Below are 22,899 nucleotides of genomic sequence, written 5' to 3'. Positions count from 1 at the left end.
TCTTATCCAATTTGCAGAATTTTTCACACCTTCATGTGCGACTGCCCTCTCTGCATCAATTTATTGCATACACAAAACACAGCTTTGCTGCACAGCTGAAGAACAATAGAGGTTTGGCTCCCGAGCCCTTGTTTTTGCTCCCTTTCTTCTTCAGCCTTTTGCCTCCTCTGTGATGCAGATAAAAAAATGGGCTGTGCGGTAAGAATGAGATCTTGTGAGGGAGGAGATCTCATCCTCCCTTCTCGCTCTTGCATTCACAATCTCGCCTGATCTCTTTAACTTTCTCTCTCTCTCTCTCCCTCTCCTTCTCAATTGATGTACCCTTCTCCCAGCATGACTGACAAATCACGACACTTGAATGAATCGCTGAACCCACACTCATGTGTGTGTCAATCAGTTTACAGGGCTCTCAACAAACTCTCATTTTCAGTACACAGACTTTAACATCAGTTGGTTGAACATCCACAATTAACTTGTTTATGTAATCTATTACCAAGATAATTCTGATCGGATGCTTACACTCGATAAATTAAGAATTAAGTAATTATCAATTTTAAGTCCATCAACAGTATTGTTCATCAGACTATAGGTACTTTCCACAAATACGGTACAATTTGGAGTCCCTTTACTTCTTTTTTAAAGCATTAGGGAAACAAATCTCATGTCTTTTGTTGTGACAACTATTCAATATGTTAGTTAAAGTATTATTTGTAAGGCTTTACAATAAGGTTCTATTAGTTACCATTAGTAAATGCATTAGAAATAATGAACAAACAATGAACAAAATATTTTCACAGAATTATCTTGATTAATAGTCATTTATTAAAAATAGAATGGTTCACATTGTTAGGTCATAATGCACTGACAAATAAAAAAAATAAAAAATTACTATATGTTAAAATAAACATTAGCAAGATTAATAGGTGCTATAGAAGCACAGTTCTTTGTTAGTTCATGTTAACTAATCTAGTTAACAAATGTTAACGAATATAAACTTATTGTAAAGTTTTACCCTCTAATTTAACATAAAATTATGCATGAAACGTTCTAGTTTTAAATAAACAATGTCATTTATGTTCATTTTATTTATTTTTTATTTACAGTGAGGAAAATAAGTATTTGAACACCCTGCTATTTTGCAAGTTCTCCCACTTAGAAATCATGGAGGGGTCTAAAATTGTCATCGTAGGTGCATGTCCACTGTGAGAGACATAATCTAAAAAAAAAAATCCAGAAATCACAATGTATGATTTTTTAACTATTTATTTGTATGATACAGCTGCAAATAAGTATTTGAACACCTGTCTATCAGCTAGAATTCTGACCCTCAAAGACCTGTTAGTCTGCCTTTAAAATGTCCACCTCCACTCCATTTATTATCCTAAATTAGATGCACCTATTTGAGGTCGTTAGGTGCATAAAGACACCTGTCCACCCCATACAATCAGTAAGAATCCAACTACTAACATGGCCAAGACCAAAGAGCTGTCCAAAGACACTAGAGACAAAATTGTACACCTCCACAAGGCTGGAAAGGGCTACGGGGAAATTGCCAAGCAGCTTGGTGAAAAAAGGTCCACTGTTGGAGCAATCATTAGAAAATGGAAGAAGCTAAACATGACTGTCAATCTCCCTCGGACTGGGGCTCCATGCAAGATCTCACCTCGTGGGGTCTCAATGATCCTAAGAAAGGTGAGAAATCAGCCCAGAACTACACGGGAGGAGCTGGTCAATGACCTGAAAAGAGCTGGGACCACCGTTTCCAAGGTTACTGTTGGTAATACACTAAGACGTCATGGTTTGAAATCATGCATGGCACGGAAGGTTCCCCTGCTTAAACCAGCACATGTCAAGGCCCGTCTTAAGTTTGCCAATGACCATTTGGATGATCCAGAGGAGTCATGGGAGAAAGTCATGTGGTCAGATGAGACCAAAATAGAACTTTTTGGTCATAATTCCACTAACCGTGTTTGGAGGAAGAAGAATGTTGAGTACCATCCCAAGAACACCATCCCTACTGTGAAGCATGGGGGTTGTAGCATCATGCTTTGGGGGTGTTTTTCTGCACATGGGACAGGGCTGACTGCACTGTATTAAGGAGAGGATGACCGGGGCCATGTATTGCGAGATTTTGGGGAACAACCTCCTTCCCTCAGTTAGAGCATTGAAGATGGGTCGAGGGTGGGTCTTCCAACATGACAATGACCCGAAGCACACAGCCAGGATAACCAAGGAGTGGCTCTGTAAGAAGCATATCAAGGTTCTGGCGTGGCCTAGCCAGTCTCCAGACCTAAACCCAATAGAGAATCTTTGGAGGGAGCTCAAACTCCATGTTTCTCAGCGACAGCCCAGAAACCTGACTGATCTAGAGAAGCTCTGTGTGGAGGAGTGGGCCAAACTCCCTCCTGCAGTGTGTGCAAACCTGGTGAAAAACTACAGGAAACGTTTGACCTCTGTAATTGCAAACAAAGGCTACTGTACCAAATATTAACATTGATTTTCTCAGGTGTTCAAATACTTATTTGCAGCTGTATCATACAAATAAATAGTTAAAAAAATCATACATTGTGATTTCTGGATTTTTTTTTTTAGATTATGTCTCTCACAGTGGACATGCACCTACGATGACAATTTCAGACCCCTCCATGATTTGCAAGTGGGAGAACTTGCAAAATAGCAGGGTGTTCAAATACTTATTTTCCTCACTGTATATGTTTATTTAATGTTAATTACCAGAAATTGGCAAAATCACAATTTAATAAAAGTTTTCAATTGTATTTAGACATGTCCCAGATTTTGGTAAAATTAAACACCTCATATATAAAATGAGCAGAAAGCAAAACAGCTCATACGTAATATGTAGTTTGACTTCATGAGGTTGATTGACTTTTTGCTGGAAAAAAAAATATTTACTTAATTTTTAAGTATCAGGCCCTATTTTGTACCCCTTTATGGAAAGTATCTTATAAGGTTTGTTGGACTTTTTTTTTCTTTGCTCTCTTTTTCCTCTCTCACAGACAGCTCTTGGACACTGGGTGTCCCATAGTCTGAGACTAACTTTATACAAACATGACCTGCTTTTATTTGGTGCCTGTCACCAGGCAGCCTGCAGTCATCCCAGTGAGGGAGGACTGAGATGAGCAGAAGGAGGTTTTATCAGTTCATGTCAGTACACAAAAGGGGCTTGATCTGTCCATCATACCACAATGAGATGCCAGTAGTTCAGATTGCACAGACACCTGGGATATCCCATAATAAAGCCTGAATCAAAGGGATTGGAAACAGCTTGGATGAGCCAAACATAACTAGGAAATGGAATATATCCATAAGCAAAAACAGCTACAATACAAATGGTGTATGGAGGACATAGTAATGAAGGCATTGCAGCTCAGTTAAATTTTCGATTATAAAAAAGGATAGTTCCGGTCTTGAATGTTAATTGGTAAGATAGTCATTGACATGTAAATAACAACAGAACGTTAATCTATGGGTGCCTGGCAGTGATTTACACAGTGAAAACATTGTTATCTGTTACTATCATTTAAGGACAGTTCCGATCCTGTACTCTGATTGGTCAAAACAGGATTCCATTTGTGATGAAATTTTAAGGTATGAGAGGCCAGACTATACTGTAAATACAGTCATCGCTAAAGGGTATTGTTAGGCAGGATGTGCAGCAACCCCTTCAGTCCTGACAATACAGTATTTATAATAAAGCAGAGCCATGTGTACCGGTACCTAATTGCTTTTATTCTGTTTAAATCAAAACAAATTTAGTAGTGCCCAAATTTAGATTTGGGCTAGAAGATAAAACTGGGTCTGAATCCTAAGGTAGCTGCCTCGTTACCACGCTGACCTATCATTCAATGACTTAACATACAGAGTTTGTGTATGAAGGTACTGGTTTTGGACAGACTTCCGAGGCAACACTATGTCACATCGTTGCTAGGATACCAGCATTCATTCAGTCCAACCGAACCACAAAGGTCTCTAAAACAAAATAAAGAGCATTTTGGCTGCCAATATTTTCTTTAGTTCAACCGCTGTGGAACCGCACACACAGGATTGTAGGATTTCACAGGCAGCGAAGGATCTATGCTGCCTTCAAAAATCGATCAGATGAAGGTATCTCAGTAGACAAGGGGTCTGTTCCAAAACTTTGTTAGCAGCATTGCTGTCTTCTGCCTACGTAGCCTGCTTATTGAAGCTGTCTTCAATGATGCCTCATAAGAGACCAGTTTGGAGCGTTCTATATAGACGGTATTATTCAAATAGAGTTCCTCATGCGCAGCACCCATTTCTCTCATTTCATCCACCATCTTGAATTTATTTTTCCACCAAGCTCATTGTGATGCATTCTGGGATCGCCTACCAAAGGATACATATGATGATACCTTAGAATTTGGCAAAAACAAGATATCTTATGAGGCAGCATAATTAAGACACCTACATTTTAGAATATCCTATGCATTGGGAGCATGTCTATGATGTCTTAAAATGCTGCCTCAGAAGGAAACTCACTAGATTTTGGAACAGACCCAGAATGTGACACGAACATTGGATTTGGACGTGCAAACTTGTTCCTTTCCTATCTCCGTATTCACTCTCTGAAGGCTGCATTTTTCTGTTTTCGGACACAGCCATAGTCTCTGACATGACAGAATGTTGCTTTGCAACAAAAATAATGATTCACTATGGGCAATGCACAGTGATATGGTGAATACTGTAGCGTCATCGATGTTACCAGATGACTGGTGCACTGAATTGACCATTCGGCATCCAAGACAATAACTATCCATTTTATAATGGATATTTTTCATTTTTCTGGGTTTGGAAATAAGGGAATAAAATCTAGCGGGGAAAACTTCCATAGTATATAGTACTATGCAAAAGGCACATTAGATGTTTCACAAAAACTTTTGTCTTAAGATGGTTGTTTTTTTATCTTTAGCTTTAGTGTGTCCATCCACATTTTAAACTCCTGAATATTCCTTTTGCAAATAGAATAGAATAGAAGAACAGGGAGTCCTGCAACAGATGGTATGACCCCCAGAGAACCCCCCATTGAACAGCAATTGAGACATAAATATATAGAACTGTGGCGAATTCTCCAAGAAGCATCCTATCTGCCAACAACCAAGAAAAATTGTGCTCAACTGTGTCAATAAGAATTTGTGCAGTTTAAAGGCATGGGGTAGTCATACCACGTGTTGATTTACAGTTTTTACTGCACTTTTTTAGTGCACATATTTACAATATATCATGACCCCTCGTACCTCATTGCTTAATTATAGATGTTGTTCAGGAAGAAAATGACTCCTAGTGAAGACCAGTACATTCACAAAGAATCTTTGGAATTGAGTTACATATGGATCTTCTTTATAATGCCAATCCCAAACAGCATTTCACAGCTCTGTGCTGTAAGTTGTGTAGGGACAAGTGGGAGGAACATAATACAGTTTGCATTGATGCATATGCACATCCTCATTGATCTCAGCCTAGGAGATAATAAGGAATTATGCTATTTACACAATTGAGTGAAAAAAAAAACAGGAAAATAATTTGCTAATTGAAAGACAGGAAACAAAAGAGAGAGATAAAGAGGAGAGACAGAGGGCGAGAGAATGAGCAATTTGTAACGCATTTATTATAATAACATGACAAAACCCTTGTTTCAGTGGGAGGCCGTGTGGCAGCCAAATTCCCATCTGTTCTCCCTGCTACCCTGCTGTTACTGGCATAAAGACATGTGTCACACATGGTCCTTAATAGTTGTGAACCACACAGGCACAGAGAGCCTAACCTGTTGGCTACCAGACATTTCTGTGCTATATTTAACCCCAAAACCTGTTGTCAATTTGGGCAGAAAGAGGGAAGACTGACGAAAAAGAGGCCAAAAGAACCAAAATATGGGAAGGGATATCTGAGCAACTCAAGACAGCACTTAAAAATAGTTCACCCAAAATGAAAATTCTGACAGTAATTACTCACCCGCATGTCATTCCAAACTCATCTGACTTTATATTTCATTTGAAAACAAAAGCAGAATTTTTGAAGATTATCCTGGCCACTCTTTTTCATTTAATAAAAGTGAAAGGGAACTTGGTTAGTTAAGCTCCAACATGACAAAAAAGCAACATAAGATTATCCTAAAAGTAGTCTATTCAACTCCCTCTGCTGCAATAACATATTCTACTCTCTGAGAAGGCTTTCCATTATACTGTATATAGTAACATGGCTGCAAGGATTTGCTCCCATTCAGACACAAGAGCATCGGTGAGGTGAGGCACTGCTGTTGGGTCATTCCAATTCACCCCAATGATATTCAAAAGGGTTCAGGTCTGGAATTTGTGCTGACCAGTCAAATTCTTCCTCAACAGATGCAGTACACCATTTCTTTTTGGACCTCGCTTTGTACACAAGGGCATTGTCATGCTGAATTAGAAAAGGGCTCTTCCCAGACTGTTGCAAAAGAGTTGGAGGCACACAATGCCTTAGAATGCCATTGTATGGAGAAGTATTATAATTTGTCTTCACTGAAATGAATGGAGTTCGCAAACTTGTTAATTAAAAGAGGGTGTCTGCATATTTTTGGTCATACAGTGTATGTCTACTTAAGCTATTTGATAGATTTTGTTAGGATCAGACTGAAATTTAAACGTTTATGATACCTTTATAATGCTTTATTTACATTTTTAAGTTTGAGTGACCCAGTCCCCTTTTACTTTCTTTATATGGAAAAGAGTCACCAAGATAGTCCTCATATATTCAACTTTTGTGTTCCATGGTAGAGAGAAAGTCAAACAGGTTTGGAAATATATAAGTGTGAGTAAATAATAATAGAGTTTTCATTTTTGGGTGAACTATTACTGATATCAGTGTTTAATTCCCAGAAACATATTAGGCAGACTGATTTTTTATTCAGTAACTGCGTGGCCCCCACATACTCACATAGTGGTAGGAGGAGAGAAAGAAGAACAGAGAAGCTGAAAAAAATAAAGAAGTAGGATATGATCATCAGCAAAGTGCTGAGATAGGAAGGATTATATAGATATTGAAATTATCTAGACAGACAGGGCTAAGTATAGTTCAGCAAGTTTTTGCAGATTATAAGGTGAAACAAAGCAATATAGCAAATAGTTAAATGCCTAGAGAGAGGGGGTGGAGATAGAATAGAGCAAGGCACAGAGTGAGAGGGTGGAGGAGAGAACAAGGGATGAGGGAAACAGTTTGAGAGAGAAAGATGGCCAGAGGAGAGAGAGAGATGGTGGGAGAGTGGGAGGACTGAACGCTTGAAACGCTCTCTGTGATTGTAAAGCACATATCAGTGGAATGGTTCAGGTGCAGTCATCATGTGGCCATTATTCTTGTGCGGTGTGCCCTGTAATCCTAGAGGAGGGACTAAAATAGACAAACCGAGCACCAGCACACTGGAACATGGCAAGTTCATTGACATCAGCTGCTACTGAAATCCCCTTAATTACTGATTTTAGTTAAACTGCTGAACTGTGTCACGTTGAGCACAGCAGTGACAATAAATCATTAAATACAGACAGAGTGTACATTTAGTGAACATTTCATTACCTAATCATGGACAATAAGGACAGTTTAATTTAGTTCATAGCTCACATATTTCAAGACCCTAAATTCCTTTACATATAATGGCGTGAGAATGAGGGCACTTTAACGGTTCCCGTCTAAATGTAGCATACCAAATACCCTTACATATAATGGTGTGAGAATGCGAGCACTTTAATGGTTCCCGTCTAAATTCATCAGTACCAGATATCATACACCTATCATATCCTATCCTATCCTATCCAATCCTATCTTATTCATCTTATCCTATCCTATCCCATCTCATCCCTGTCCTTTCCTCTCCTCTCCTATCATATCCTATCCTATACCATTCATCCCAAAACATCCTATCCTATCCTATCCCATCCTATCCTATCCTAACCTATTCTATCCAACCCCATCCTATCCTATTCTATCCTATTCTATCCTATTCATCTTATCTTATCTTATCCTATCCTATTCTATCCCATCCCATCCAATCCCATCCCTGTCCTATCCTATCCTATCCAATCCTATCCCATCCCAACTTATCTTATCCTATCCTATTCTATCCCATCCCATCCAATCCAATCCCATCCCTGTCCTATCCTATCCTATCCTATCCTATCCTATCCTATCCTATCCTATCCTATCCTATCCTATCCCATCCCAACTTATCTTATCCTATCCCATCCTATCCCATCCTATCCTATCCAATTCTATCCCTGTCCCATCCTATCCTATTGTATTCCATCCCTGTCCTGTCCTATCCTATCGTATTCCATCCCTGTCTGGTTCCATCCTATCCTATCCTATCCCATCCTATCCTATCATATTCCATAACCATTGTGTCCTTTCCTATCCTATCCTATCCTATCCTATCCTTTCCTATCCTAATATATCCTATCCTATCCAATCTTATCCTATCGTTTACAGTGAATATCATGTGGCAACCTAACACAATGCCAAAACTGTTTGTAAAACAAAAGTAAACAATAATTTCCTACGGCATTTATTATAATTATTAACTAAAGACACTACTTTACTACTACACTACTACTAAGACAATCATTTACCTAATAAAACATATGGTGGTTGATACAAACCATGTTAATCCAGAAAGGAATCCCTTATTTAATGCTGTCTATGAAAAATTTTATTTTACTTTACATTGCTAGGGCCATGTTGGCATCTGCCTGGCAAGCTTCTGGCAAGTGACTGATGAATATATGGCAAAATTCATTGACTTTGATTGAACACACATGATTTGACATAAACAACAAAATATATGGGAAGTGCTTATACCATCCTTTTAAAAGTTTATAAGCCTATTTATTTTGTTATCTTATATATTATTATTTGCATTTAGAACTGTGTTTGCAAATTTTTCATGACTCTATCAAAGCAGACCTGCTACCCACCAGTTGAAAAGCATCCTGGTTACTTTCATAACCTCAGTTCCCTGATGAAGGGAACGAGACATTGTGTCAATGTAATAACATAAGGGGTCACCCTTAGGAGCCCCAAACACCTCTGATCTTTGAGAATAGGCCAATGGGAATTGGCGAGTGGAATTTGTATGCCACTCCCCATACATAAGGGTATAAAAGGAGCTGGCTTGCAACCACTCATTCAGGTTTTGTGCTAAGGAGCCGAGACAATGTCTCGGCCATTTCAGCAGGTATTCCAGTGTTGTGGCAGGAGGGACATAATGTCTTGATAACTCCATAATGGAATGGAGGTTACAAAAGTAACCAGGACATTCCCAATTTGACACTCACTCAATATTGGACTAAGGGTCCTTATACTTAAAGCCACAACTAGCTCAGCTTTGTTACATTGACCGGTGGTGTGAGACGGGCAGACCCGTGTGTGCCTCGTAGCCAGTGTACCCGGCCATCACGCTCTTACAAGCGTCATACGGTCCCCTGAACCTCGGGAACAAGTCAACTGCCCAAAAACAGGGACTGGCTTGCCCAGCCGTGGCCTCTTCTCCTTTTTTGTCCCCAAAAGGAACAAAATCGTTCAGCTGGGGGCCATATAGGTTCCACGTCGGATCACCACAGAGATCACACCCCTCCTGAAGGGTTGTGTGGAAATATGTCACATGGTCTTACCGATTCTTGTTGGCAGTGTCTCATGTGAAGAAATGGTAGGCCCTACCTGGGGGGTTAGCATATGTACTGGGCTGGCAGTGAGTTTCACTGTAAACTTGCCTGCCACAGAGCTAAGGAAGAAGTACCTCCAGGGTCCATGGCTTTGTGAACACGACTGGGGGTAAAAAGCGCACATCTTCAACTCAGGGAGGGGAAGGCGATATGCGCAAGCGGTACACCCGGCCAGCTGTCTCGGAACTTACCTGCTCGTACCTGACAACACACGGGATGAGACCGGCTCAACCCGGAGATTGTAAAACCTCACAAAGGTGTTGGGTGTTGCCCAGCCCGCTGCTTTGCAGATGTCAGGTGTCAATGACCCAGTGGGTGATCCTCTGTTTAGAGACAGCGCACCCCTTCCGCTGTCCACCAAAGCAGACAAAGAGCTGCTCAGAGCATCTAAAGCCCTGCTTGTGATCCAAATTGATAGGTAAAGCACGTACCAGACACAGCAACAACAAGGCTGGGTCTGCCTCCTCCTGGGGCAGTGCTTGCAGGTTCACCAACTTATCCCTAAATGGGGTCATGGGAACCTTGGGAACATAACCCAGTTGGGGTCTCAGAACCACTTGAGAGTAACCCGGACCAAACTCCAGGCACGTTTTACTGACAGAGATTGCCTGCAGGCCACCTACCCTCTTGATGGAAGTGAGGGCAGTCAGGTGGACCATCTTCAAAGAGAGTGCCTTTAGCTCAGTTGACTCAAGGGGCTCAAACAGAGAGATCCCACGAGGGGATGAAACATGATCTGGGAGGATTCAGCCTCCTTGCGCCCCTAAGGAACCTGATGATCAAGTCGTGCTTCCCTAAATACTTACCGTCTACTGCATCTTGGTGTGCTGATATAGCAGCTACATACACATTCATGGTGGAGACTTCACTCTCCCCTGAGCATGACCTACCGTGACTGCACTGATGAGGTTGCCCGGGATGTGAGTGGCTCGCAATGACTTGAGCCGCTGCTTGCTCCAGAGGAGGAGACAGTGGGCGAGTTGCAACATGCACCAAGAGTGCACACCGCCTTGACTGTTGATGTATGCTGCCGTGTTGTCCATCCGGACCAACACATGCTTGTCCTGGATCAACGACTGAAGCCTCCGTAGGGCGAGCAAAACTGCCAGCAACTCGAGGCAGTTGATGTGTCAACAACACATCAGTATGATGAAGTAGGGGCTGTAACCCCTTCTTCATTTCGGCTGAAGGGACAGGCTTTGGCGTGCAGCAAAATTAAACAACGATTAAACAAGCCCTTCACCGGGGGATGGAGTGATCTTCTTACCAGCTCCAGTGTAGCGGGTTTCTGACTCGCTGGGTCACCTGTCTCAGGGGTGCTTTGAAGCCTTCCACAGGTTCTTAGCGGCCAGTCGTGTGACAGGTGGCGTCTGATTCCAGTGGGTGGCCTGTAGAGGAGCCTGTGTTGCTGCCGCAGTGCGATGCCCTTGGTGACGAGCAGACAGGGTGCGGTATCTTGAGCTGCGCCGGGGCAGGATGTGTTGGATCGCCTCCATCTGCTTCTTAACTGTCGAGAACTGAGGAATTGAAAAAAGGAATTGAACCTTGAGCCAAATGTGGCGCTCCTGAACCACCAGGGTGGACATCGCCTGCCCGAGAAAACGCACTATGAACTTCGTCACCCGGGGTGGTGAGATCGGTCGCCGAGCGCTGATCCTGCATCAATCCCAGGTCAGGACTACCCTTGCGCAGTTCTTTCAGCGCATTGGCTTGGTGCACTTGCAGGAGAGTGGCACTGTAGCTGCCAGTGACGACGTAATCATACAGACCCTGGACAAGTGTCTCGGATGGTTCCCCCAGGTGGCGGCGCTCTGCAGGCACAGGTGCACTGCAACCGCCTGATCTACCTGGGGAATCGCTGAGTACCCCATGGCAGTCCCACCGTCGAGGGTAGTGAGAGCAGAGGAGCCCACAAATCGGGTCCAGGCTGTAAAAGTTGCCTGCCACGACCTTGTGAACTTGTCATGCACATCCAGCGAGAAAGCAACCGGTGCGGGGCGTGGCCATGAGCGGTGGTCTGGGCCCAGGAACCAATCATTGAGCCGCGAGGGTTCGGGGGGAGTGGAGTGTTCCAATCCAGCCCGACGCTCACAGCTGCCCGGTCAGCCTGCAACTGGGTGACCACACCCAAGTTCTCAGCGTCAGACTGGACAAGCCTGCACTCCCATGCAGCGATCGAGAGCTCATCCTCTTCACAAGCTCTGAATGAGATCGCGAACTCACCCTGAGATGAGCCGGCGGTCTCATCCTAGAACTCGACAGGGGCACACGAGCATGCTGGGGAATGGGAGGTCCGTGGGGGGTTTCCTGTCAGAGAAGCTCCCATTAAGGTCCCCAAATCACCCCCAGTGCTAACCGCCACAGCCTCATACCCGTAGGTAGAAGGACTGAGGCGGGGAGCCGCTTGGGTGGCTTTCCATCTGACGAAAGAAAACCACAATAGCAATGTTGCCATGGTAATGTTCTTGCAATGAGGACATGAACCATCCATGAAAGATGTATACAAATGGGTAGCGCCCAAACATGTGAGACACCGATCGTGCCCATCAGAAGCTGAGTGATAGCAACCTCAACCAGGAATTATACACAGACGGAAAGGCATCTTGAAAAAGACGCTCTGTCAGTGCCACTCTTCTAGTAGGAAATATACTCTTTTTTTATGTGGAAAGAATATACTCTTTTAGCTGCTGAAGCACCCAGGGGCATTCTCTGCACAACGCCGGTGCAAGAGGGAGAGAAACCGCAGTAATGAACCATAAATCCAACAGCTTCACTGACATCAGAAGTGAATGGACAGGCAGAAGATTTCAGCTCGCTGAACACAACCGCTCGGCTCCAAAGACAAAATCTGAATGAGTGGTTGCAAGCTAGCTCCTTTTATACCCTTATGTCCAGAGGAGTGACATGCAAATTCCACTCGCCAATTCCCATTGGCCTTTTCTCAAAGATCAGAGGTGTTTGGGGCTCCCAAGGGCGACCCCTAGTGTCACTACATCAACACAACATTGAGTGAGTGACAGATAGGGAACACTGCTTTAAATACAAATGGATAGATTAAGGCCCACACAGACTATCTGTAAAAACCATACAAACCTTGAGAAGATCTTTGTGGAAGTCTTGTCCATCATTCAACCCCTCCAGGTTATTAATGAACTGTGTGCAGGACATCCTCTTTCCAATATTCTGAGGAAGATGACAGCATGAAAATTAATCGTCAACTGATGCTCTGAACTATTTTACAGTCTCTGTGCACACAATAACAGCTAGAAAACTAATTCCACAGTGGGAAGTAAAAGTGTTAATATTTTGTGCAGCAAAAAAAAAAAAAAAAACATTTATAATAAATAGTGCTTCCCCTGAGAAAAGTTCTTACTTCTATACTGATGGATAAATTCTACTTTTATTCCTGACTGTAAAACCGGCACTCCTTCTCATGCCCCTAGTGTGGTGAGCAGCTCAGGGAATAAAAAACTATCATAAAAAAACAGTTGTTTTATCCAAACCATCTCCTTCTTTAGCTCTCTCTCCAGTAAAATAATGCTCATACAAAGGTGAAATGTGTCATTTCTGTACCACTATCATCACCAAAGAGATTGCAAAACTTTTGATTTTCAAACGGATTTTCTGAACACACCCCTGTCTGCCATGGCTTGAGCAAACAGATCCAAACACACAGCATTGGTTGAAGCAGTGTTGCTATTTTAAGCTGATCGGGATGCTCAAACCAACAGAGCAATGTTTTGATAGCTTACGAATAGTCATCACTGTCTATTTTAACAGAAAAAATTACACACATCTGGCCTTATTCAAGAAACAGGAGAATAATATACATGTGTATTAAATCTAATCCAAAACCACTCTTATGCAAATTATTGACTTCAGTTTAATGAGACAATTTATGTAAGAATGGACTTACAAAAATATTTTTCTGATTGTGTTTCGTGAATGAGATCAATCACCTTTAAAGATCCATTTATTTGTTTTCTCATTGTTTATTAACATTGTGTATATGCAACATCAGATTCACAGTACATTTCCCACACTCACATGACCATGCAGATCAGTGTTGAGCAGCATCACAGCACAAGTCAATGTGTGAACACTGTCTGAAACACAGAGACACAACGCTAGTTATTTCACCCAGAAACAGAGCAGGAGCACCCCCTAGTGTTTCAAATTTAAATATGATGTGCAGATGCACAAAAAAAATGCACATTTATTCACACACTGCTGCCATTGTACATATTGATTACCTTCATTTCGTATTGTGTTTGGGTTGCACTGGAGGTATCTTCTAGAGAAATGGGACAGTACTCTCTCCCTCTCCTGTGTCTCGCCCATTAGGGCAAACTCTCTCAAAAATACTCTAGGAGACAAAAAGAGAAAAAGGAAAATATTTGCTTTTGAAAGAAATAAAGGCAAATATTTTCAAAACTAAATGTGTTTGAATAGATCTTGTTTTTGGCTCTCCTAGCTCTCACCTCAGTGCCTGATCCACTCTCATCCCTGAAAGTTTAAAATAACTCAGATACTCCTCTGCAACCATGCGACTGAAATCATTGCTGCAGAAGTACATTGAGAGAGAAAAAAAAGCATTAGAAACTGATACAGTGCAGATAAATAGTTTGAGACCACTAGTGAAAATCTGGGATTCAAAATTTAATTTAAATTTAAATCTAATTTAAAATGGTTAAGGGCCTCAGGCTATCCATCTCATGAACAGTTAAAATTGCCCCATTTAGCAATAATTATGTGCAATTCACAGTCTATTCTTTTTATATTTATCCAACACATCCAACCTCTTCTGCCATTACATTCCCTTGCACTGTATATAACAGATTTGTATTTAGATTTGCACTACATATGTGTATGTATGTGTGTGTGTGTGTGTATAAATATGTGGGTGTATATGTATATAAATATATAGGGTTGGCAGGGTTACTTTTTAAATGCATTCCACTACAGATTAAAGAATACATGCTGTAAAATGTCATTTGTAACGTATTCCATTAGATTACTCAATGTCAGTAACGGACTCTAAATACTGGTAGATTTTGTTTTCACTTGTTTTGACTATAAAAACTGCAAGTACAGTAATCAAAATACTATTTGAATGTAACTGTATTGTAATTACCAATTATTTAAGCTGTAACTGTAGTGGAATACAGTTACTTATATTTTGTATTTTAAATACGTAATCCCGTTACATGTATTCCATTACTCCCCAACCCTGTGTATATATATATATATATATATATATATATATATATATATATATATATATATATATATATATATATATATATATATTTTTTATTTTTTTTTTTTTATGGTCTTACTGTGTATTCTATATATACTTTATTTTCTATTAAAAAAAAATTATTATTATTATTTATTTTTAATTATTTTTTATTATTATATATGTCTTGTTGCTGTTTTGTATTGTTGTGCACTGGAAGCTCCTATCACCACGACAAATTCCTTGTATGTGTGTAAGTATACTTGGCAATAAAGCTGATTCTGATTCTGATTTAGAACATTTTAAAACAAAGCAATGTTATGGTAAAATGAATAAGATATATATATATTATACTTTATTAAATGTTTTTTTTCTCTCTTGCTTCCATTAAAGTTTAAAGTTTAAAATATTCTCAAATCGTGAGGGCATAACATGTATCATCAAGTTTCAATCATTCAAATAAAAGGGGGGCATACTGTACCAATTATTAAGCATAAAAAACTGTATTCAATTAGAAAAATTCTAAATATAATTTTTACAAGTGTACTCAGACGCTTTACTTTTGTTTTTACAATTATCCAAGAGAACTTGACTCCACGGGGCTCAAACAAACATTTTCTGTATAGTTAGTTATTCAAGATAAAAATGATCCTCACGTCTTGCTCAGGTGTCGTGCCACATCTGACTTCTTAAATCCATCGAGACTGTACAAGCGTTTGGCCAGCCGTTTAGCAGCCTGGAGGTCAGATTTATTGCCATTGGCTAGAGTTTCAGTACTGTCCAGAGCCAATTGTTCAGCCACATCTGGATCAGACTCGGACACAGGCCGTGATGGCCTCTCTCTGGAAGAAAAATACAGTACTAATATGTATAACACCTACATGAAATGCGACCATGATATTTGCTGTTTAGGTCTGATATGTGTGTGTGTGTGTGTGTGTGTGTGTGTGTGTGTGTGTGTGTGTGTGTGTGTGTGTGTGTGTGTGTGTGTGTGTGTGATTTGACTGAGGACAATTTTGTAAGTTACAAACTGGTAATTACAAGGTTATTATGCTATAAATGTGATTTATGAGGACATTTCTAGTGTCCCCATAATTCAAATCGCTTAAAAATCATACTAAACAATGTTTTATTGAAAATGTAAAAATGCAGAAGGTTTTCTGTGAGGGTTAGGTTTAGGGGTTGTGTTAGGTTTAGAGGATAGAATCTATAGTTTGTACAGTATAAAAGTCATTATGTCTATGGAAAGTCCTCATAATGATAGGTAGACCAACATGTGTGTGTGTGCGTGTGTGTGTGTGTGTGCGTGTGTGTTTATCACTCTTAAAGGAACAGGAAATCCAAAAATGAAAATTCTGTCATTATTTACCCTCGTGTCGTTCCAAATCTGTATGATTTTCTTTCTTCTGAGGAACTCTGAATTTTGTAAGTATATCCTAGCTACATATTTCCATATAATAAATGTGAACAAGGACTGGGCCTGACAAGCTCCAAAATAACAAAAACTGTGGTCCATATGACCTAAGCACTATATCCTAGTCATCAAAAGCCATGTGATATCTTTAACCTGATCTCATGAAACGTAAATAACAATGGAAAAAAATTAGCAAACAAAATGATGTGCTTCATTACAAGTTTGGAAGCAGTTTCAAGTCGAATGTCCAGAAAATCAAGTGAAATTATGTTGCAATCAGAAAAGGATTTTAAAGTGAATATTAGATGGATGTTTTAATGAGTAAAACATACCTCCCTAACCTAAAACTTAAACAGAACCTAAGGAATAGTGTTCAAAAAGATAATGAGAGTTGAACAAAATAAGACATCCTTACCCTAAACAAACACCTAAGCCTAACTGATAGTGTTTTAAAAGCAAATTTGACATTAAAAGCAAATTAACTGAAGCAAGCATGGCATTTGGCCTGTGTCACTTTCACTTTCAAATCGAGCAATCTTTGCTGGGCTCAAGGCTTGTCTCCAGGTCCAAAGTCCAACACTCTGTCAGGAGTGAGCTACTATGGAAGTTAATCACACTGGAATAAGTGTGTAAATGTAGGTTGGTCTGTAATGTAAGCTTTAAAATATATCATTTTTTTAAATGATGTGTTATAGTAAAGGTGTTTTTTTATATCATAACATTGCAGTGTGTGAGTAGAGCAAAAAATAAGTGTTTATAAAGTCATAAACAGCCATTGTATTTTGTGAAAGTAAATAAAACACACAGTTGTTGTAGCACCTCTAGTGTTCCTTTTTAACAGGAAACTGCAGCAAAATGTGGAAACAGCACATAAATCTTGGTTTGCAAAAATGTAGTTATGGTAACGTTTATATGAGACTAGGTTGGATAGCTTTGTGTGAGGAACAGACCGAAATTTGAATAATATTTTACTGATAATTTTCCCCTCCAGTGAGCTTTTAACTGCTGTAACCTAATCATTGTTTAAAACCCAGAAAATGTCACTGTTTGCCTTTACAGAAGAAAGATAGTTATACAGGTTTGGAACATTAGAGTGGGTAAATTCTGACAGGATGAACTATTCCTTTAAAATAAGCCCAATTGGCACCTGCTTTTCTTGGTCACATATTGAAAGAGCTTATCACAGGTGTTATGAAATTATAATCAAACGATAAATAGCTCCTGTAACCGCTTATTACTAGTAGCAACACAAATGTATCCATACTAAATCATTATGAATACTGATTGTTTGTCAAACAAGTCAAATGAGGTTAAATTTGATTACATCTCTCATCTCTGAGTCTGTCTATTTTTGGCTGTGATTTTTTCTGATTTACCCATACAGACTTTTTACCAGCAGGTCAATTCACAATATTTACTGAGAAAAAAAAATATATTGTTTTAACTAAAAATAACTAAAAAGTGTTTAATAACTAAATAATGTCACATGAACAAGTATTACAAATGCAGTAAGAAAAAACCTAAAGCAAATCATACATAACATGTCATACATGGGTACACTATACTGCATTCACAAACATATAGAACATCAGCTTATTTTCTTATTACCATAGTGAGAGGAAAGAAAGATTTAAGTATAAATTGTCTTATTATACACAAATATTACATGTACACATTTCATTTAATCTTAAATAAAAAATGCAAGTGTAAAGGCTAACTTTGACATTCTAATTAAAGTTGTGACAAAACAAAACAAGAGCTGCCCTATTTAAATAAAAGTGTTTAGAAAGCATACTACTCTACCTCAGAGACCCAACTCTGCTTTTAAACCACCACATTCCAAAATCAGTTAGATGTACGAGCACCAAAAAGTTCCTGCCACAGATCACCCCTCCGTATTATCTGCCTGTGGATTGTTCCTAAGTTCTCCATTCCCAACCTCCTCCAACCGAATAGATCACAAACAAGGCAGGAGAGGAGACATGATGATGGGGCATGAGGGCAGACATTCCACAAACAATGGACAAATACAACCAGGAAGTAGAAACCAGGAACAAGACAAATAGATAACTTTTTTGGCTTCTAGGATGTGTAAAGTCCTACGACAAAGTGACAGTGACAAACAGACACACCTTTGCATAATCATTGTTGTATATCAAGACATTAGCTGTAATATTTAGACACCTGTGTCTGAATAGCTAAAACGTATGCATCGTAATTATAAGAATAGCATGACAAACATACAGTATCATAACACCCAGATTACAACTTGATTGTTATGGGCTCATGAGAGAAAAATGCAAGACAAAGACTAATGCCAAAGTTATGCAGCTGTAAATGCCTTTAGATGTATAAATAAATGCTCTTAGTGGACACGTTCACAAAGGAGAATGTACACACACCCACCTAGTATAACTACAAATGAAAAGGGAGGCAGAGGGGTAAACAGTCAGCTCACCTGTGCTGATATCTCTAGAGCATTCCAATGCTTTGTGAACAACAATAAACACACCCCTTTAACGATGAACGACAAGATTCACAAACCAAATGAGGAAAAAGTTCACATCATTTGACATTTTAGAGAGAAACGAGTATCATGTTACAAGGCCTTGCATTGTGTTGCATTAACATTTCATGGCTTGATAATAGACTGTTTATGCAAATAGCCTAATGGAAAATAGATCATAGCTATCAGTTGTAAAACTAAGACCACAATGGCTCTTATGAAAACCTCAAAATGCACTGAAACAAATTGCACTCCAGCATAAAGTAACATCCAGTATACTGTACAAAGCAAGAGAGAGTACTGACCCTGTAATTCTATGATAAACCAACCAACAAACACCACTCAGCAAGTTAGCTACCTGGGTGATTCTCATTAAAACGGTCAAGAAAATGTCCTATTTATTTAAAAAACAAAATCAACACACACGCACGCACGCACGCACACACACACACACACACACACACACAAATGTTATTATTATTATTTTATAATAATGTATCAAGAAAATTACACAAAGGGTTAGTTCACCCAAAAATGAAAATTCTCTCATCATTCTACTTTTGCTGAACACAAAGGAAGGTTTTTAGAAGAGTATCTCAGCTCTGTAGGTCCATACAATGCGAGTGAATGATAATCAGGCATTTGAACCTCCAAAAAGCAGATAAAGTCAGCAATAAACATAACCCATCAGACTCCAGTGGTTTAATAAATGTCTTCTGAAGTGATCCAGTTGGTTTTGGGAGAGAACAGACCAAAATATAATCCCTTTTTCACTGTACATCTTGATAGCAGTCTCCTTGGTGATCATGCTTTCAAGCTTGATTACACTTCCTGTAGCGTTATCTAGCGCTCTGCATATGCGTCAAGCACTATAAAAAAAATAAAATAAAAAAAAAAACTTTTCACTCTGGACCCCACTGACCCTGCCCACTACCTTTTTGAACTGTTGCCTTCTGGCCGGCGCTTCAGAGCTCTGAACACCAGAACCGTCAGACACAGGAACAGTTTTTTCCCTCAGGCCATCCATCTAATGAACAATTAAATTGCCCCATTGAGCAATAATTATGTGCAACACACAGTTTAAGTCTATTTATATTATCCAACATATCCACTTCTGCCATTACTTACATTGCTCTGTACATAATATACTTTATTTTTGTTCTTTATATAACAGATTGTATTAGATTTGCACTACGTGTGTGTATGTGGGTGTGTATGAAGGTGAGTGTATGTACGTATATGTATAATTATTTATTTTTTATTATTTTTTGTTTTAATTACCTATGTCTTTCTGCTGATTTTGGTATTGTTTGTATTGTTGTACACTGGAAGCTCCTGTCACCAAGACAAATTCCTTGTATGTGTAAGCATACTTGGCAAGAAAGCTGATTCTGATTCTGAAGTGTAATCAAGCTTGAAATCATGATCATGCCTAGAGACTGCATTGACAAGATGTAGAGTGAAAAAGGAGTTAAATTGTGGTCTGTTCTTACCCAAACCGACTGGATCACTTCAAAAACATTTATTAAACCATTGGAGCCTGATGGATCATTTTATGCTGACTTTATCTCCTTTTGGAGCTTCAAAAGGTCTGGTCATCATTCACTTGCATTGTATGGACCTACAGAGCAGAGATATTCTTTTAAAAATCTTCCTTTGTGTTCAGCAGAAGAAAGAAAATCATACACATCTGGGATGGCATGAGGGTGAGTAAATGATTAGAGAATTTAAATTTTTGGGTGAACTATCCCTTTAAGGGCCAAGATTTTTTATTTGTTTTTTCCATTGTAACATCAATGTTAAAAGTCTTAATGGCCCTAACAATAAGCTTCATATTATATATGCAAAATATTATTAATTATTTGTTTCTTTTAATTTTGGGGTAAAATTAGACCAGAACATTTTCTTGACTGGTTTTGTGAGAATTACTCACCTAGGAGTCAGTCCCTTAAATTCACATACTTTCGTTTTTAAAGGTGATGGTGTTGTTGTGGCACCAAACCTGATTGCCAACATACTTGTTCCTTAACCACACACGCCGTCTTCCTGACATCATTTACTCACACTTGCATTGCTTCAAACCCATATTTGCCATATACAAGGCAAATAGCCAAATTAAAATCTCTGCTCTCATTTAAGGATCTTTAGATAGTTATCCATGCCTTCATCTCATCTAGACTTGACTATTCCAATGCATATGGGTCTAAATCTCTCATCTCCATATCGCTTGCAGTTGGTTCAAAATGCAGCTGCTAGGATGCTTACTGGTGCTATGAAGAGGGAAAACATTTCACCGGTTTTAACATCTCTCCACTGGTTATATAGGATCCATTTTAAGATATTGTTATTTGTTTTTAAAGCTTTAAATTGTGAGCTCCTTCTTATTTGTCAGAACTTTTGAGCTATCAACAATCCCCTAGAACCCTCAGATCCTCTAACAAATTGCTCCTGCAAATACCTCACTCTCGCATAAAGTTTAGAGGGGATCGTACTTTTTCTGTTGCTGGCCCTAAATTATGGATCAGTATACCTCTAGATGTTAGGTCTGCCCCTTCCCTTCCTGTTTTTAAATCACGCCTGAAGACATATCTGTATTCCTTGGCTTTTACATGAATGTTTATTGTAGATTCTAGGGGTAATTTCTTGTCTTTGTGTTATTATTCTTACTAGTCTTTTATTCCTCTGTATCCTGTTATTGTTTAATTTGCATTATGCACAGCACTTTTGTATACACTAGTTGTTCTTAAATGTGCTATATAAATAAATTTACCTTGACTTACTTTCTATAACTTTCTATTGTGGAACACTAAAGGAGTTAGGTGGAATGAAAGGCTCAGTCACTTTTTCCTTTGTATGGTGAGAAAAAAAAAGATGCAATGAAAGTCAATGGAGACTGAGACTAACATTCTGCCTCTAACATCACCCTTTGTGATTTATAGAAGAAAGTCATATGACATTGGAACAACATGAGAGTGAGAATATGATGATACAATTTTCATTTTTGAGTGAACTATCCCTTTAAGAACTTTTACTCTGTATCCGATCTGTCAGTACACACATATACACTACAAACAAAAAATTTATAAGGAATTGAAATTATTATACTCACCGGTATATGGCAGGGTGGGGGGCATACATGCAATTATCCTCCAAGGCCCCACCTCCCCAGCAAAGCACATAATGAGCCATCACCCTAGCCCTGCCCCTTCACATCTAACATACCAAGACAAGATGAGCTTGTTTTTCATCACAGCATCCAGCATTCCACCCTTTCCTGAAGCACCAGTTGCTGAAAACTAATCTGAAAAGGCTTTTGTTTCTGAAAGTCCCTAACCTACTTCAAACTTTCACTAACTCTTTTAGTGCCCATAGCGTAGGAGGCTTAGTACAATCAGTGTTCATCTGTCCTACTGGTCTTGCTCTCTTTCCCTCCCCACCGGCTGCTCCCTCCTTATGTTTGCCTGCATGTGTGTGTTTATGGGTGCGTATGTGTGTGTTCCTCTCCTCTGGTCAGCTGAGCTATTTTTTTGCTGGTGGACATGGTCTGTATTTCCTTTCAGTCACACAACAGTTTACTCCCCTTTTCCCTTCTCTCCAACCCTCTCTTCCTCTCTTTGTCTTGCCTTGTTACTTTGTCCCTCCCATATGTCTGTGTTCAATATGACTGACCATTTAAATGAAAAAATAGACAGAGTTTCCTACTCTATTTTAAACCTTTGAATCACACGGCAAGCTAATCTGCTCTCTCCATGGAGACCAAGTGTGCCTGGCAAAGCTCCACATCTACTGGGCCCCATGGCAGGAAAAGGAATGCAGTCGATGAGCCAGGTAACAAAGCAGACAGTGTCGGCTTTCAGTCCCTCTTAATAACCACACTAAAGCTCAGATAAAACATCCAAACAACGGTCCGTATTGTAGGAGACCTTATACATCCTTGTAAAAAACCTGACAGAACATTTAAAAATGTCCTTTCAAAACACTTTAAACTCTGTGCTTTTAACCGACTGCATGTTTC

General features: G+C 39.5%; 1 protein-coding gene across 2 annotated transcripts in view; it reads right to left on the bottom strand.

Moving 5' to 3' along the window:
* The window catches only part of LOC127660360 (PH and SEC7 domain-containing protein 1-like), a 45,819-nt gene extending 23,446 nt beyond the window's left edge, over positions 1–22,373 (bottom strand). The window contains exons 1-6 of one of the 2 annotated variants that reach the window (XM_052150493.1): positions 21,994–22,373; positions 15,621–15,806; positions 14,207–14,287; positions 13,979–14,091; positions 13,773–13,831; positions 12,819–12,908 (exon numbers count right to left, since the gene is read on the bottom strand). In XM_052150493.1, the coding sequence (XP_052006453.1) occupies positions 12,819–12,908; positions 13,773–13,831; positions 13,979–14,091; positions 14,207–14,287; positions 15,621–15,806; positions 21,994–22,073 (609 nt within the window). In that variant the 5' untranslated portion in view covers positions 22,074–22,373. Of the gene's footprint in view, positions 1–12,818; positions 12,909–13,772; positions 13,832–13,978; positions 14,092–14,206; positions 14,288–15,620; positions 15,807–18,181; positions 18,366–21,993 lie in introns of those variants that run through there. The other variant, XM_052150494.1, reaches the window with a different exon arrangement.
* Between the last annotated feature and the right edge of the window lie 526 nt (positions 22,374–22,899).

This window comes from Xyrauchen texanus, chromosome 20 (genome assembly GCF_025860055.1).
Source record: "Xyrauchen texanus isolate HMW12.3.18 chromosome 20, RBS_HiC_50CHRs, whole genome shotgun sequence".
Taxonomy (NCBI): Eukaryota; Metazoa; Chordata; class Actinopteri; order Cypriniformes; family Catostomidae; genus Xyrauchen; species Xyrauchen texanus.
This window is presented reverse-complemented; position numbering and strand designations above follow the sequence as displayed.